Source organism: Perca flavescens, chromosome 9 (assembly GCF_004354835.1).
Source record: "Perca flavescens isolate YP-PL-M2 chromosome 9, PFLA_1.0, whole genome shotgun sequence".
Taxonomy (NCBI): Eukaryota; Metazoa; Chordata; class Actinopteri; order Perciformes; family Percidae; genus Perca; species Perca flavescens.
The window spans coordinates 36986894-37002958 of record NC_041339.1 but is presented as its reverse complement, the minus strand read 5'-3'; the positions used below and the strand labels follow the sequence as shown (position 1 = coordinate 37002958).

The following is a 16065-nucleotide window of genomic DNA, read 5'->3' as shown; positions in this document are numbered from 1 at the left end:
CTCTGGGATTATTGAATGGCATTCTGGGAAATGTAGGAAACAAACCTCGCGGGGAGAGATGTGACAGCAGATATTAAACTGAGGATGTAATCCTGTAACATGAATGATTACCATTTGTTATTTTCTGAAGTTTTTGTTAATTTTTCTTAAAGTGTCATGTTCTGGTGAATATCTGATGGTTATATTTCGTAAAATCTGTTTCTGATGGTCAAATTTTTTCTTGAGTTTTATGTAACCAAAGAATAGTTTTCTCTGAGTCTAAATAAACTGTTGAACCACAGAGTGGTCCTCGTTTTTTCACTAACCCAAAATCCTGTTATCACATCATGAAACTGGGTCTGTGTACTGGGTCTGTCAGTGTACTGGGTCTGTGTACTGGGTCTGTGTGTGTACTGGGTCTGTGTACTGGGTCTGTGTACTGGGTCTGTGTACTGGGTCTGTGTGTGTACTGGGTCTGTGTGTTAACGTTAAAACAAATATGAAGGTGCTTGATTGACATTTACCCATTACAGAATAAAGAAGTCTGTGATGTGAATGGTCTTCATAGCTCTGATGGAGTTATTAACAACTAGATAAAGAACAGAGTGCCAACCCACACGGTGCCTTTGACTCAAATCAGATTTTTCTTTTAATTGGGGTTTATCTGCAAAGAAACTTAAAGGTGCAATTAGGCCTGTCACGATAACAAAATTTGCTGGACGATAAATTGTCCCAGAAATTATCGCGATAAACAATAATATTGTCATTCTGAGACCATTTTCATCTAATATAATGATAATGGAATAATAATGCAGTTACAACTTTCCAAAGATCAATAAACTTTTATTTCTAAAGAATATTTAACACTGGAACTGGAAGACATTTTAAATATCCACAATAAATGAACAAAACAACCAAAAACAATAAATACAATGGACTCTGTCTCTGTTAACAAAAAATACACTGGAATAAATACCAAACACAACCAAAAACAATAAATAAAATGGATGTAAAAAAAATTGCACTTCAAAAAATATTAAACATTGGGCTCAGACATAAAGAGTGACACATTCCATAACAGACAAAACTGCCGGTTAGGGCCTTTGTAAACAAAAAAGTGCAAAAGATGCCTCAACGGGCCATATGCAAAAAGATTTTTAAAAAAAAGAGTTTCTCCAGCATAAAGTTGTGTTCAAATAAAGCAAAAGTGAATTGCAGTCTATGTCCACCAAGGACGAAAGAGAGAGATTTTATGGCAGATTCCGAGCAAGAAATACCAACATGTTGACTTTGTGTGGCTTAAGGCAGGATCTCTCAGGAGTAGCAATGTTGCCAGCTGTGCTAAACATTCTCTGAGCTGGTGCTTGTTGCACAAATGCACATGTATTTTTGGGCCAACTTGGCCATCAAGGGATATCTTCTTTGATTGTCATGCCACCACATCAAGGGATCACAAGATGCATCAAGTGCATCTTCTTGGAGGAACTTGGTCAGCTCTGCATCAGCCTGCACTCTTTTTGGAAATGCAGCCCGGGCCGGACTCAGATGACAAGCTCTTCTGTTTTGAAGAAGGTCACTCAGCCTCTTCTTCTTGGTGAGTGCGGCAGCAGTAGGTTCATCCTTGTTTCCTCCTGCGGCTTTGCTGCAGCTCTCACCACTGGTACCTTCTCCACTTCTTTCTGGTCCTAAGTCCAGTAGCTCTTGCACAAGCTGATGTTTGACATCATCCAATGCACCTGCCTCCTCCATGCTGCCACGATACCTTGGATCCAAGATGGTGGCCTTTCTTAGGAGGACTTGGATTGCAGGTGAGCTGTATTTTTCAGTCAGTACCCTGCACATGTTTTGTTTAATACTGGCTGTAAGTGCAGTGTCATCAGGGCCTGGAGAGAGAAGGTCGTCTTTAATCAGTTCCAGCACAGGCTTAAAGGACACTGTGACGTATTTTTCTCCTGAGAGGATGTCTGTGAAGTCAGCCAGTGGTTTCATTGCTGCGTTGATGGACTCCAACACAGAAACATCCGGCCAGGTTGGGTTGAGGTGGCTATGTTTTCGGTCTTCAACCAGGACACGTCTTATGGCTGGGAGTTGCTCCAGCACCCTCTCTACCATCTTCTGCTTAGTTCCCCATCGTGTGACAACATCCTGTGTGAAAGATAATATTGTACTTGTTCATTAGTTAGTCTATCAACATTCTTTTTTTTTTTTTTTATTTAACTTTTTTTGAACATGAGCAACAGTCACAACATGAACAACCATCAAAAAATGAGTGTAAATAGTGACTGTTTGCTTCTTTTTTTTTTTTTAAAACCCCTTACCCCAGCGGTCTATCAACATTCTTAAACAAATAGCATGTCCATTATTTATCATTATTAATTTGTATGTTATATTATATGCCAGTGCATACTAAAAGACTAGATACATACAGATTATTCTACAGGCTACTATAAAATAAAAATATTTTATTTTGCAAATTAAACTATCAATGAATTAAACATCACTCACCAGTATTAGACTGTGTTGGGGGAGATTAGCCTCACTCTGTGCCTTCCTCAGGTCTCTCCTCTTAAGTCAGCTCAGGTTGAAAGTGTTGACCAAACCTTTACAGAGTCCTATGGCACGCGCTGTCTGTTCTTTGTTGCTGTCCAGACCATGGGACACAGCGAGATGGAGGTTGTGGCCAAAGCAATGGAGCCATGGCCAGCCAAGACCCCTTATTGCAGCAACAATGTTAGCACCATTGTCTGTAGTGATGCAGACTAGTTTGTGCTCATCCGGTCCCCAGTCTGCTACAGCAGACTTCAGGTTTTCTCCAAGGGTGTCAGCAGGTTATCTGGGACATATCTGGTCTCTAAACACTTGGAGTGCAGGCTCCAGTCAGCAGTTATGTAGTGTATAGTCAAGCTCATATAGGGGGTCATGTTTGAACTTGACCACATATCCGTAGTGGCAGAGTAAAATTGGATGTCTTTGATCTCCTGTAGTATGTCATCTTTTACGCTGTTGTACAGTTGTGGAATTGCAGTTTGTGACACGTATGTTCTTCCAGGCAACTCGTACTGGCTGTCAAATGTTTGCAGCATTCGTCGAAATGCCGGCTTTTCGACGATACTAAAGGGCAGCATCTCTTTAGCAATTAAGCGAACTACACTGTCGGTGAGTGCACACCATTTTGCACTGTCCTGTTTGTACTTTGTTTGTCGACTAAACGCCCCAGTGATTGTGTACTGTCGGGAAGACGGAGACGGCCCGTCTGTTGTAGTTTTTTTTCCCAGCTGGGAAAACTGCACCGGGTGATTGTGTTTTAGGTGCATATGCATGTTTGTTGTGTTACCGCTTTTAGTTGCTACTGTTTTACAACAAATGCGACATACCGGCTCGTTCAGGTTAAGTGGTTCACCACGGTCATCCGGTTTGAATCCGAAGTGCTCCCACACTGCAGCTGTCGCGTTTGGCTTTGAAACCAATTCCATCTTTTTCTTTTTGTATTCCTCCAATTTACAACTTGCGTCTTTTCTCTCTCTCTCTCTCTCTCTCTCTCTCTCTCTCTCTCTCTCTCTCTCTCTCTCTCTCTCTCTCTCTCTCTCTCTCTCTCTCTCTCTCTCTCTCCGCATACAGTCCCACCTTCCCACACAAAGACCATGCAACTGACAAGAGGGTTCACTCCTCCTACGCTAAGGAACCAAGAGTGGTCATCCAGTCTCTTTGGTAGAGAGAGAGAGAGAGAGATGAGGAAAACAAACAAGCATGCAAATGGCAATTATCGCGGCCGGAAAAATTATCGAGCTCATTTTTTTTAATCTTGCGATAACTCGATTTATTGACTATCGCGACAGGCCTAGGTGCAATATGTAATATTGTGTGTAATACTGGCAGCTAGCGGTTAAAATAGTTACTGCACTACCAATTCAAAATACTGGAGAGTCGTCTCCCCCGCCCCCTCCTGCCCAGACTCGAAGTTCACGGGGTTGCCAGGCTGAGACCGCAGCATTCACAACAATGTAGCTGGACGCTTTTCTCACATAGCCAGACATTACTCCACAGCACAGCGGAGTAGCTAACGTTAGATGCTAGTCTCACATAGCCAGACATTACTCCACAGCACAGCAGAGTAGCTAACGTTAGATGCTAGTCTCACATAGCCAGACATTACTCCACAGCACAGCGGAGTAGCTAACGGTAGATGCTAGTCTCACATAGCCAGACGTTACTCCACAGCACAGCGGAGTAGCTAACGTTAGATGCTAGTCTCACATAGCCAGACGTTACTCCACAGCACAGCGGAGTAGCTAACGGTAGATGCTAGTCTCACATAGCCAGACATTACTCCACAGCGCAGCGGAGTAGCTAACGGTAGATGCAAGTCTCACATAGCCAGACGTTACTCCACAGCACAGCGGAGTAGCTAACGTTAGATGCTAGTCTCACATAGCCAGACGTTACTCCACAGCACAGCGGAGTAGCTAACGGTAGATGCTAGTCTCACATAGCCAGACATTACTCCACAGCACAGCGGAGTAGCTCACGTTAGATGCTAGTCTCCCATAGCCAGACATTACTCCACAGCACAGCGGAGTAGCTAACGTTAGATGCTAGTCTCACATAGCCAGACATTACTCCACAGCACAGCGGAGTAGCTAACGTTAGATGCTAGATGCTAGTCTCACATAGCCAGACGTTACTCCACAGCACAGCGGAGTAGCTAACGTTAGATGCTAGTCTCACATAGCCAGACGTTACTCCACAGCACAGCGGAGTAGCTAACGGTAGATGCTAGTCTCACATAGCCAGACATTACTCCACAGCACAGCGGAGTAGCTAACGTTAGATGCTAGTCTCACATAGCCAGACATTACTCCACAGCACAGCGGAGTAGCTAACGTTAGATGCTAGTCTCACATAGCCAGACATTACTCCACAGCACAGCGGAGTAGCTAACGTTAGATGCTAGTCTCACATAGCCAGACGTTACTCCACAGCACAGCGGAGTAGCTAACGTTAGATGCTAGTCTCACATAGCCAGACGTTACTCCACAGCACAGCGGAGTAGCTAACGGTAGATGCTAGTCTCACATAGCCAGACGTTACTCCACAGCACAGCGGAGTAGCTAACGGTAGATGCTAGTCTCACATAGCCAGACATTACTCCACAGCACAGCGGAGTAGCTCACGGTAGATGCTAGTCTCACATAGCCAGACATTACTCCACAGCACAGCGGAGTAGCTAACGGTAGATGCTAGTCTCACATAGCCAGACATTACTCCACAGCACAGCGGAGTAGCTAACGTTAGATGCTAGTCTCACATAGCCAGACGTTACTCCACAGCACAGCGGAGTAGCTAACGGTAGATGCTAGTCTCAATAGCCAGACATTACTCCACAGCACAGCGGAGTAGCTAACGGTAGATGCTAGTCTCACATAGCCAGACATTACTCCACAGCACAGCGGAGTAGCTAACAGTAGATGCTAGTCTCACATAGCCAGACATTACTCCACAGCACAGCGGAGTAGCTAACGGTAGATGCTAGTCTCACATAGCCAGACATTACTCCACAGCACAGCGGAGTAGCTAACGGATGCTAGTCTCACATAGCCAGACATTACTCCACAGCACAGCGGAGTAGCTAACGGTAGATGCTAGTCTCACATAGCCAGACATTACTCCACAGCACAGCGGAGTAGCTAACAGTAGATGCTAGTCTCACATAGCCAGACATTACTCCACAGCACAGCGGAGTAGCTAACAGTAGATGCTAGTCTCACATAGCCAGACATTACTCCACAGCACAGCAGAGTAGCTAACGTTAGATGCTAGTCTCACATAGCCAGACATTACTCCACAGCACAGCGGAGTAGCTAACGGTAGATGCTAGTCTCACATAGCCAGACATTACTCCACAGCACAGCGGAGTAGCTAACCAGTAGATGCTAGTCTCACATAGCCAGACATTACTCCACAGCACAGCGGAGTAGCTAACAGTAGATGCTAGTCTCACATAGCCAGACATTACTCCACAGCACAGCGGAGTAGCTAACAGTAGATGCTAGTCTCACATAGCCAGACATTACTCCACAGCACAGCGGAGTAGCTAACGTTAGATGCTAGTCTCACATAGCCAGACATTACTCCACAGCACAGCGGAGTAGCTAACGGTAGATGCTAGTCTCACATAGCCAGACATTACTCCACAGCACAGCGGAGTAGCTAACGGTAGATGCTAGTCTCACATAGCCAGACATTACTCCACAGCACAGCGGAGTAGCTAACGGTAGATGCTAGTCTCACATAGCCAGACGTTACTCCACAGCACAGCGGAGTAGCTAACGGTAGATGCTAGTCTCACATAGCCAGACGTTACTCCACAGCACAGCGGAGTAGCTAACGTTAGATGCTAGTCTCACATAGCCAGACGTTACTCCACAGCACAGCGGAGTAGCTAACGGTAGATGCTAGTCTCACATAGCCAGACGTTACTCCACAGCACAGCGGAGTAGCTAACGGTAGATGCTAGTCTCACATAGCCAGACATTACTCCACAGCACAGCGGATTAGCTCACGGTAGATGCTAGTCTCACATAGCCAGACATTACTCCACAGCGCAGCGGAGTAGCTAACGGTAGATGCTAGTCTCACATAGCCAGACGTTACTCCACAGCACAGCGGAGTAGCTAACGTTAGATGCTAGTCTCACATAGCCAGACGTTACTCCACAGCACAGCGGAGTAGCTAACGGTAGATGCTAGTCTCAAATAGCCAGACATTACTCCACAGCACAGCGGAGTAGCTCACGGTAGATGCTAGTCTCACATAGCCAGACATTACTCCACAGCACAGCGGAGTAGCTAACAGTAGATGCTAGTCTCACATAGCCAGACATTACTCCACAGCACAGCGGAGTAGCTAACGTTAGATGCTAGTCTCACATAGCCAGACATTACTCCACAGCACAGCGGAGTAGCTAACGGTAGATGCTAGTCTCACATAGCCAGACATTACTCCACAGCACAGCGGAGTAGCTAACGGTAGATGCTAGTCTCACATAGCCAGACATTACTCCACAGCACAGCGGAGTAGCTAACGGTAGATGCTAGTCTCACATAGCCAGACATTACTCCACAGCACAGCGGAGTAGCTAACAGTAGATGCTAGTCTCACATAGCCAGACATTACTCCACAGCACAGCAGAGTAGCTAACGTTAGATGCTAGTCTCACATAGCCAGACATTACTCCACAGCACAGCGGAGTAGCTAACGGTAGATGCTAGTCTCACATAGCCAGACGTTACTCCACAGCACAGCGGAGTAGCTAACGGTAGATGCTAGTCTCACATAGCCAGACATTACTCCACAGCACAGCGGAGTAGCTAACGGTAGATGCTAGTCTCACATAGCCAGACATTACTCCACAGCACAGCGGAGTAGCTAACGTTAGATGCTAGTCTCACATAGCCAGACATTACTCCACAGCACAGCGGAGTAGCTAACGGTAGATGCTAGTCTCACATAGCCAGACATTACTCCACAGCACAGCGGAGTAGCTAACGGTAGATGCTAGTCTCACATAGCCAGACATTACTCCACAGCACAGCGGAGTAGCTAACGGTAGATGCTAGTCTCACATAGCCAGACATTACTCCACAGCACAGCGGAGTAGCTAACAGTAGATGCTAGTCTCACATAGCCAGACATTACTCCACAGCACAGCGGAGTAGCTAACGTTAGATGCTAGTCTCACATAGCCAGACATTACTCCACAGCACAGCGGAGTAGCTAACGGTAGATGCTAGTCACACATAGCCAGACATTACTCCACAGCACAGCGGAGTAGCTAACGGTAGATGCTGGCTATATTGACAGTCATAAAGGCCCGTGCTCACGCAGAGCTCTGTAACCAACTGACAGACACTTTTTCGGTTTAAAATTACAGTATGAACCGCTAAAAACACAACAACCTCACTGTCCTCTCCACACGCCAGTCAGGCACACTTCCTCGGCTTAGAATTACAATACGAAACGTTAAAAATACCACCACCTTGCCGACGGAACACACTTCATTGGCTTAGAATTACGGCAACAATCGCTAAACACACTGCAAACTCACAGTCCCCTCTTTCCGATTTACAGCCCCCCTCTCGTGGCTTAAAATAACTCACCGTTGTCGGCTCCGGCCGCTGAAGAGGCTACACGCAGTAAACAGCCATGGGCTGCATGCTAACGTTAACAGTTAGCAGGGTTAGCATGGCGGCGTTAGCCAGGACCAGTCGGGATCACTTTACTGGCTGTCTCAATTGTTTTTGCGAGTAACCAACTCGGTTACTCTAGCTATATAATTCAATGTGAGTACACAAATGTTGAAATGACAAAAAATGCCCGTCCCTAGTAGCCGTGATAAATTAGCCTGAAGCTAATGCTAACCTGTTCAGGAGAAAATAAGCCAACTCTGCGTCCTTTTGGGCTCTAAGCTGTCTCCATCTTTCAAACACATCTCCAATATTTACCAGGGGGTTGTTACGTCTCTGGTCACGCAACTGTTAGAAACATGCTGTTTTCTTTTTTTATGTCATGTAGAATCTATCTCCGTTGATCCTGTTCGTTTGTGTGCTGCTTTCATGGCTGTACTACCGTTACAGCTGTGGCGTGCTGGGTTTACGTTTCTACAGGTATATCTGGCAACCCGGCCTGGCTGTCAAACAGGGCCGTTGATAACAACACACAGATCAGAACATAAACATAAATTACGTCACGGAATGTAAATTTCAAAAAGAAAAAAATAATGAAATTAGCATTGTTGTCAGAAAAGATAGTATTTCAGTTTAACATGTTTCCTTAATATCTGATGAGGCATTGGTGTCATTTTTGGATTTATTACAGTACAAATATTACATATTGGACCTTTAAAGCTGCTGTAGGTGAGATTGTGAAGATCCAGGACTTTGCCAACAAATTTGAACATCGACAACTTCTCAGTCCCTCCCCCCTTTCTGCTGCAGCCCAAACCGTCTCCTAAGCCCCTCCCACACAACGGAGTTTGACAGAACTGCCGGCATGTAACGTTCAATAACTAAAGCACTAACACAACGTTAACTTTACTCACCAACAGTAAAACGATGCTAACTAGCAGGCTAGCGTTAGCCCTTTCAGCATCATATCAGACCGAACACTGTGCAAACGTTACTATCGTCCTCACCAACGTAGCTTTGTGGACTTTTGACTACTAATAACCAAGTGAAAGATAAGTCATTAAGGGTAATTATGTTACCTGTCGAGAGGAAATGTGGCTACATCTGCATCGTTCTTCAGATCTTTAAAATCCCAGAGCTCACGCCTCCTCTGAAAAGCCACTCCAATATTCACCGGAGTTTTGGGACACTTTTCTGCAGCTCGTGCGCGGGGAGAGGGGAGGGGAGAACGCTATATATGCGTGTACGTGCCTGAGCAGTGACTGACAGGTAGATAGACCCCCCCCTGTGGCCATGATTGGAGAAAATCAACCGGGGAGTGGTGGAATTTTGCCAATGGCACTACAGGCTGTAGGTGGAGCCAGAGGAGCTGGGTTTCTTATTTTACATAATTCATGTAGTTCTACTGGAACATAGGGTCAGTTTCAGCAAATATGACAGAAAGTTAGTTTTATAAGACTTACCTACAGCATCTTTAATGAATAAAGAACTTACAGTATATTTCGGATTTTTATCAAAAACTGCTTTATTAGCAGTAAGTATGTGTAAACACTCAGGGAATTTGAGTCCGGCTTTGTGTTGCTTTCAACACAGAAACAGACATAACCTTAAGGCTAAAAAGAAAGATGAACAAGGCGACGTTAAACATGAGCGTTTGACTGCTATGTACAGATATAAGTTGTATATAATAAACTGTATACATGCTTAATGCATATACACATACAGAATATATGTATATGTATATATATATATATATATATATATATATATATATATATATATATATATATATATATATATTAGAATATAAGACATGTTTTCAGTTATTTCACACTCTTTTATTAAGTACATAATTCCATATATGTTCATTCATAGTTTTGATGCCTTCAGTGAGAATCTACAATGTAATAAATAGTCGCGAAAATGAAGGAAACGCATTGAATGAGGTGTGTCCAAACTTTTGTTTAATGTACTGTATGTACATAAAATTACATGTAAACAGATCTATGAAGCTATAAACAGTAAGGCAATTAGTGCCAACGATCCAGTAGATGGCGCCAATGTTCAATCAATGTTAGTTACAATGCATTCTTCCAACACTGCAGGTCACATCAGCTGATGAGTACTACAATTTAATTTATGTATTATTTTTATACTGTCAGTACTTTTAGAGCAACTTTTATAATGGATAAATGTCCTGGAACATCTTTATGTTGATTGAATTGAAAGACATTTTAACCAATAGGCTATATCATAGGCCTACTGTATTGATTAACTTGAATTCACTCAATCAATTTTTTTTTTTGTGAGGTGGCATGTCTGGCGACGACACCTAGATGTGGCAGCGTACTTATCAACTACGATGTACACTGGCGACGGTGTTGTCAATCTACACGTTAGAGTCACATGACAGTCTCCTTCGGTAGGTTATCCACTCGCCATACTCGCCAAAGCCGGTTACTAGTGATCGTCACGGTAACGTGCTGCTGGTCTGGTGTTTGGAGCCGAGCTTGGACAGAGAAGATTCGACTGACATAGATCAGTGATGGAGTTTCTGCCCTCGTGATGTCCCTGAAGGTATCTGGGAGGAAATGTAGCCCCGGTGGGTTGTTATGGAGACGGACTGCATCGGACTCCAATCAACCCTCCTGTTGTCACCAACTATTTAATAAACACTATATAGGGAATAGTGAGGGAGGAAATGAGGGAACGGCTTCCAATAAAGCTAAAGATATTTGACTTTTTCAAAATGAAAGATCTCCTGTTGTCCTCAGGTCAAATCTGACCTGTTTTCAAAAAGTTTCTATATCTGAAATTTGGGTTTCTTTCTACGAAATTGTCAAAATAAATAATGTGGATGGTTGCATACAACCATTACTCTTTACAAGTTAAATAAAATGATCAGTTCACTACTTTCATTGAATTTGGGTGTTTTATTCAATTTTATAGCTATGATGATCAAAGAACATTGGAAAAAAAGTGACAGAAAAACTAGAAAAAGAGTGACAAATTATTTTTTTCAAAAAGTGACAAAAACGTCTCTTTTAATTAGAAATATTTACCCAGAAAAACCAAACCAAAGCGTGCATGGTGGATGGTAAGACAAGCCGAGGGTTAATCCAGGCCTTTCTATCAGCGTTAGGGGATCAAAACCTGGTCTGAGGTCCACAGGGATGCAAATGGGCCACATCAGCTCTCTTTGGGTTCACTGCAGACCAGAACTAACAAATTAGACTGCACATGTCTTCCTCAGAAGTCAAGTATAAGAGCAGTCTTTGTTTTTGCCGTGCAGTTTCGGGATGTTCATGTAAATCATGTCTGTCAAACTCAAAGGAATACCAAAAACATGTTTAGATGAAGGTAACAGGGGGAAGTTTCGGGGATTTTCCCGGTGCTCCCGATTAGCCAATCAGGGCCTGATGATACAGATCTGACACGTTGATATTTTAATATTCAAATAACAGCCAGAGTGTATGAAGAGTCTCCGTCGGCACAGAGAGGGAGAACCATCAGAGCAGAGAGAAGCTGTGGACATTCACAAGATGTAAGTTATAAACTATATAAGTTATATAAGTTATAAACTATATTAGTTATATCAGATGTATAAGTTATAAACTATATTAGTTATATAAGTTATAAACTCGGCTGTTTGATTTCACATTTTAATGTCTGTGTTGTCGTCCCCTCGACTGTTGAGCTACTTTTTATTTTTCTGGCTCAAAATTTACTCCTTTGTTTTCAATGTTGTGGTCTTCTTTTTCGACACTTCTGTCGCTTTTCCCCAAGGTTTTATGTACCTTTTTTAGTCATTTCTTAACGATGTTTTTGTCACATTTCTCCAGCGCTTTTTTTGGACGTTTTTGCCATTCTTTTCTCTCCAAATGCTATAAAGTTGACTTAAACACCCAAATTCAATGAACATAGTGAGCTGATCTTTTCTGTAACTTATGAAGAGCGTCATATATGGAACCATCCACGTTATTTTTTGACAATTTGGTTGAAAGAAACCCAAATGTCTGATGTAGAAACGTTTTGAATATGGGTCAAATTTGGACAACAGGAGGGCTAATGTTTGTAAAGATGTAAGTTATAAACTATATCAGTTATATAAGTTATAAACTATATAAGTTATATAAGTTATAAACTATATAAGTTATAAAATATATAAACTATATAAGTTATATAAGTTATAAAATATATAAACTATATAAGTTATATAAGTTATAAACTCGGCTGTTTGATTTCACATCTTAATGTCTGTGTTGTCGTCCTGTCGACCGTGATACTTTTTTTTTTATGGCTCAAAATTTACTTCTTTGTTTTCAACGTTGTGGTCTTCTTTTTCGACATTTCTGTTGCTTTTCCACAAGGTTTTATATACCTTTTTTTTGTCACTTCTTAACAATGTTTTTGTCGCGTTTTTCCTGCGCTTTCTTGACGCTTTTTGTAATGTTTTTTCCCCCACATTTTTGAAGCTATTTCTGACAATTTTGTCATTCTTTTCAACTTTCATTTATCATCTTCTTCACTTTTTCTTTCTCCAAATGCTATAAAATTGACTAAAACACCCAAATTCAATGAAAGTACTGAGCTGATCTTTTATTGAACATTTTGTTTGCATTTTTTTGTCAGCTTCCAGCACTTTTGGTTGAAATTGTTTTTAGTTTTGTGGCTTTTTTCAAAGTTTTTGATGCTTTTTTTGACATTTTTATTGTTTTTTTGTCGCTTTGTTTGATTCATTGTCAACTGTAATTTTTTCGACATTTTTGGTAATTTTACGTTTGATGCTTTTCCCCCACTACTACAACTTATACCACGAGTTTTACACTTATTCTTGGAATTCAGGGTCAATCAACCTAATTTCTGAGTTTAAAAAGCAGAAATATGCTATAAAATTTAATAAAAACACCCACAATTCAATATAAATAGTGAACTGATTCTTCATTTTACTTGAGAAGAGCGTTTTATACAACCATCCATGTTCATTTTAGGAAATTTGGTTGAAAGAAACTCAAATTTATGATGTAGAGACGTTATGAAAATGGGTCAAATATTCAACGTAATACTGAATGTGTAAAATCTGATTAATATAATAATAAGGTTTACAGTTTTCCTTCAAACTCTTTTTGCTTATTTCTCAATATTTCAGTTATCTTCTCTGATACATCCGGGGTCCTCAAACGTATCACTCAAAAGGTCCGTATCTAAAAAACTATACGCTCTAACAAATAGCTCAGTATTAAAAGTTATATGTCTTGTACACATTATTTTTTTTAGGCATTTTTAGGCTTTGTGTGACAGGACAGCTTAGACTTGAAAGGGCCGCAGGTCAGAATTGAAACTTTGTGTGTCTTGTCTGTGTGTGTGTGTGTGTGTGTGTGTGTGTGTGTGTGTCCGTGTGTGTGTCCGTGTGTGTCTGTGTGTGTGTGTGTGTGTGTGTCTGTGTGTGTATGTGTCTCTCTGTGTGTGTCTGTGTGTGTGTGTCTGTGTACCTGTTTTACTATATTCGTGGGGTCCAAAAACCTGCACAGCCTCGTGGGACCAAAATGCTGGACCCCACAAGTTTAAAGGGCTGTTTGAGGGTTAAGACTTGGTTTTAGGATTAGGGATAGAATTAGGTTATGGTTAAGGGTGAAGGTTAGGCATTTAGTTGTGATGGTTAAGGTTAGTGTAAGGGTTAAGGTTAGGCATTTAGTTGTGATGGTTAAGTTTAGGGTAAGGGTTAAGGTTAGGCATTTAGTTGTGATGGTTAAGGTGAGGGTAAGGGTTAAGGTTAGGCATTTAGTTGTGATGGTTAAGGTTAGGGTAAGGGTTAAGGTTAGACATTTAGTTGTGATGGTTAAGGTTAGGGTAAGGGTTAAGGTTAGGCATTTAGTTGTGATGGTTAAGGTGAGGGTAAGGGTTAAGGTTAGGCATTTAGTTGTGATGGTTAAGGTTAGGGTAAGGGTTAAGGTTAGGCATTTAGTTGTGATGGTTAAGTTTAGGGTAAGGGTTAAGGTTAGGCATTTAGTTGTGATGGTTAAGGTTAGGGTAAGGGTTAAGGTTAGACATTTAGTTGTGATGGTTAAGGTGAGGGTAAGGGTTAAGGTTAGGCATTTAGTTGTGATGGTTAAGGTTTGGGTAAGGGTTAAGGTTAGGCATTTAGTTGTGATGGTTAAGGTTAGGGTAAGGGTTAAGGTTAGGCATTTAGTTGTGATGGTTAAGGTGAGGGTAAGGGTTAAGGTTATGCATTTAGTTGTGATGGTTAAGGTGAGGGTAAGGGTTAAGGTTAGGCATTTAGTTGTGATGGTTAAGGTGAGGGTAAGGGGCTAGGGAATGCATTATTTCAATGACAAGTCCCCACAAAGATAGTGATGCAGATATGTGTGTGTGCGTGTGTGTGTTTGTGTGTCTGTGTGTTTGTCTGAGTGCACGGCTGTGTGTATATGTGTGTTTTTACAATTTTTTTCTTTTTTAACATTTTTGTGGCTTTTTTCAGCCTTTGTGACACTTTTAATGTTTTTATCATTTATTTTTCGACATCTCTGACTCTATTTCCAATGTTTTGATGGTCGTTGTTGCCGTGTGCCACTTATTTCTGCATTTTTATTTTGTATTTTCTGTAGGCTATTTTAACCTTAGGAAACCTACACACATCATTTATGTTTTTTAACTCTGAGTAATGACCTACCAGAACATTCTCTGTTATTTTAAGGACTTATTGTTCTTAGTGTATTTAAGGACGAACTTCCACAAAGATTGGCTTTCTAAACAACATACATTTAAGTTTTCTGTTTATAGTAAATAATCACTACTTTTAGCATGTATAGAGCCAGCATATCTCCACCAGACTGCATGTAAATAATCAGGACTTTTAGCATGTATAGAGCCAGCATATCTCCACCAGACTCCATGTACAGTAAATAATCAGGACTTTTAGTGTGTATAGAGCCAGCATATCTCCACCATACTCCATGTAAATAATCACTACTTTTAGCGTGTATAGAGCCAGCATATCTCCACCAGAATGCATGTAAATAATCACTACTTTTAGCGTGTATAGAGCCAACATATTTCCACCAGACTGCATGTAATAATCAGGACTTTTAGCGTGTATAGATCCAGCATATCTCCACCAGACTGCATGTAAATAATCAGAATTTTTAGTGTGTATAGAGCCAGCATATCTCCACCAGACTCCATGTAAATAATCAGGACTTTTAGTGTGTATAGAGCCAGCATATCTCCACCAGACTCCATGTAAATAATCAGGACTTTTAGTGTGTATAGAGCCTGATTGTTGGAACAGTGGAAAGATGAACTAAGACGGCCTTGTGTGTTTGTGTGTGTGTGTGTGTGTGTGTGTGTTTTTTTGTTTGTGTGTGTATCTGTGTGTATGTATCTGTGTTTGTGTTTATATCTGTGTATGTGTGTTTGTTTGTCTCTGTGGGCGTCTGTGGGCGTCTGTGTGTGTGTGTGTGTGTGTGTGTGTGTGTCTGCGTGTTTTGGCGTTTCAAACTGAACAATGTCTAGTAATAAATAATAATAATAATAATAATAATGTTTGGTAATAAATTGCACGTGTCTGCAGGAGGAAGAGCGCCGAAACCAGTCTGGACAGGGTCAGGTACAAGTACAACTTTATACTACTACTACTACTCATAGGTGTACTCTTTTTCTATCGTCTTCTATCGTGTTTTTATAACAAAGTTTGTTTTTATCCATCAGCAGCAAAGACAACAAGAACGCTTACGAAAACCTGGCGATGGACGGCCCTGAAGTTAATGTTAACTCCATGTGACCGCTATGCTCTGATCCTATTGGCTGTCTGAACGAACGGACGGACAGACAGACAGACAGACAGACAGACACGCACACAATGTTAGAAAAATTTATGATTTACATTCCACTTACTTGTTTATAT

The 16065-nt window shown here is 41.7% G+C and overlaps 2 protein-coding genes across 2 annotated transcripts in view; one reads left to right on the top strand and one right to left on the bottom strand.

Annotated features, from left to right (window-relative positions):
• Window positions 1–770: 770 nt before the first annotated feature.
• Window positions 771–3493, bottom strand: LOC114562079 (zinc finger BED domain-containing protein 1-like). Its single transcript, XM_028588332.1, has 2 exons — window positions 2485–3493; window positions 771–2124 (listed from the first exon to the last, which is right to left on the bottom strand). Exon 2 carries the CDS (start codon window positions 2089–2091, stop codon window positions 1321–1323), a length of 771 nt encoding a protein of 256 aa, XP_028444133.1. The 5' UTR covers window positions 2092–2124; window positions 2485–3493; the 3' UTR covers window positions 771–1320.
• The window catches only part of pdzk1ip1 (PDZK1 interacting protein 1), a 21351-nt gene continuing 7917 nt past the window's right edge, over window positions 2632–16065 (top strand). Inside the window, exon 1 of the mRNA XM_028586631.1 lies at window positions 2632–2709. Within this exon, the coding sequence (XP_028442432.1) occupies window positions 2632–2709 (78 nt within the window). The remainder of the gene's footprint in view (window positions 2710–16065) is intronic.

What these genes read in the sequence shown, in the direction of transcription:
- LOC114562079 (XM_028588332.1), bottom strand. Translation starts at nt 2,091, where the DNA reads ATGGTAGAGAGGGTGCTGGAGCAACTCCCAGCCATAAGACGTGTCCTG.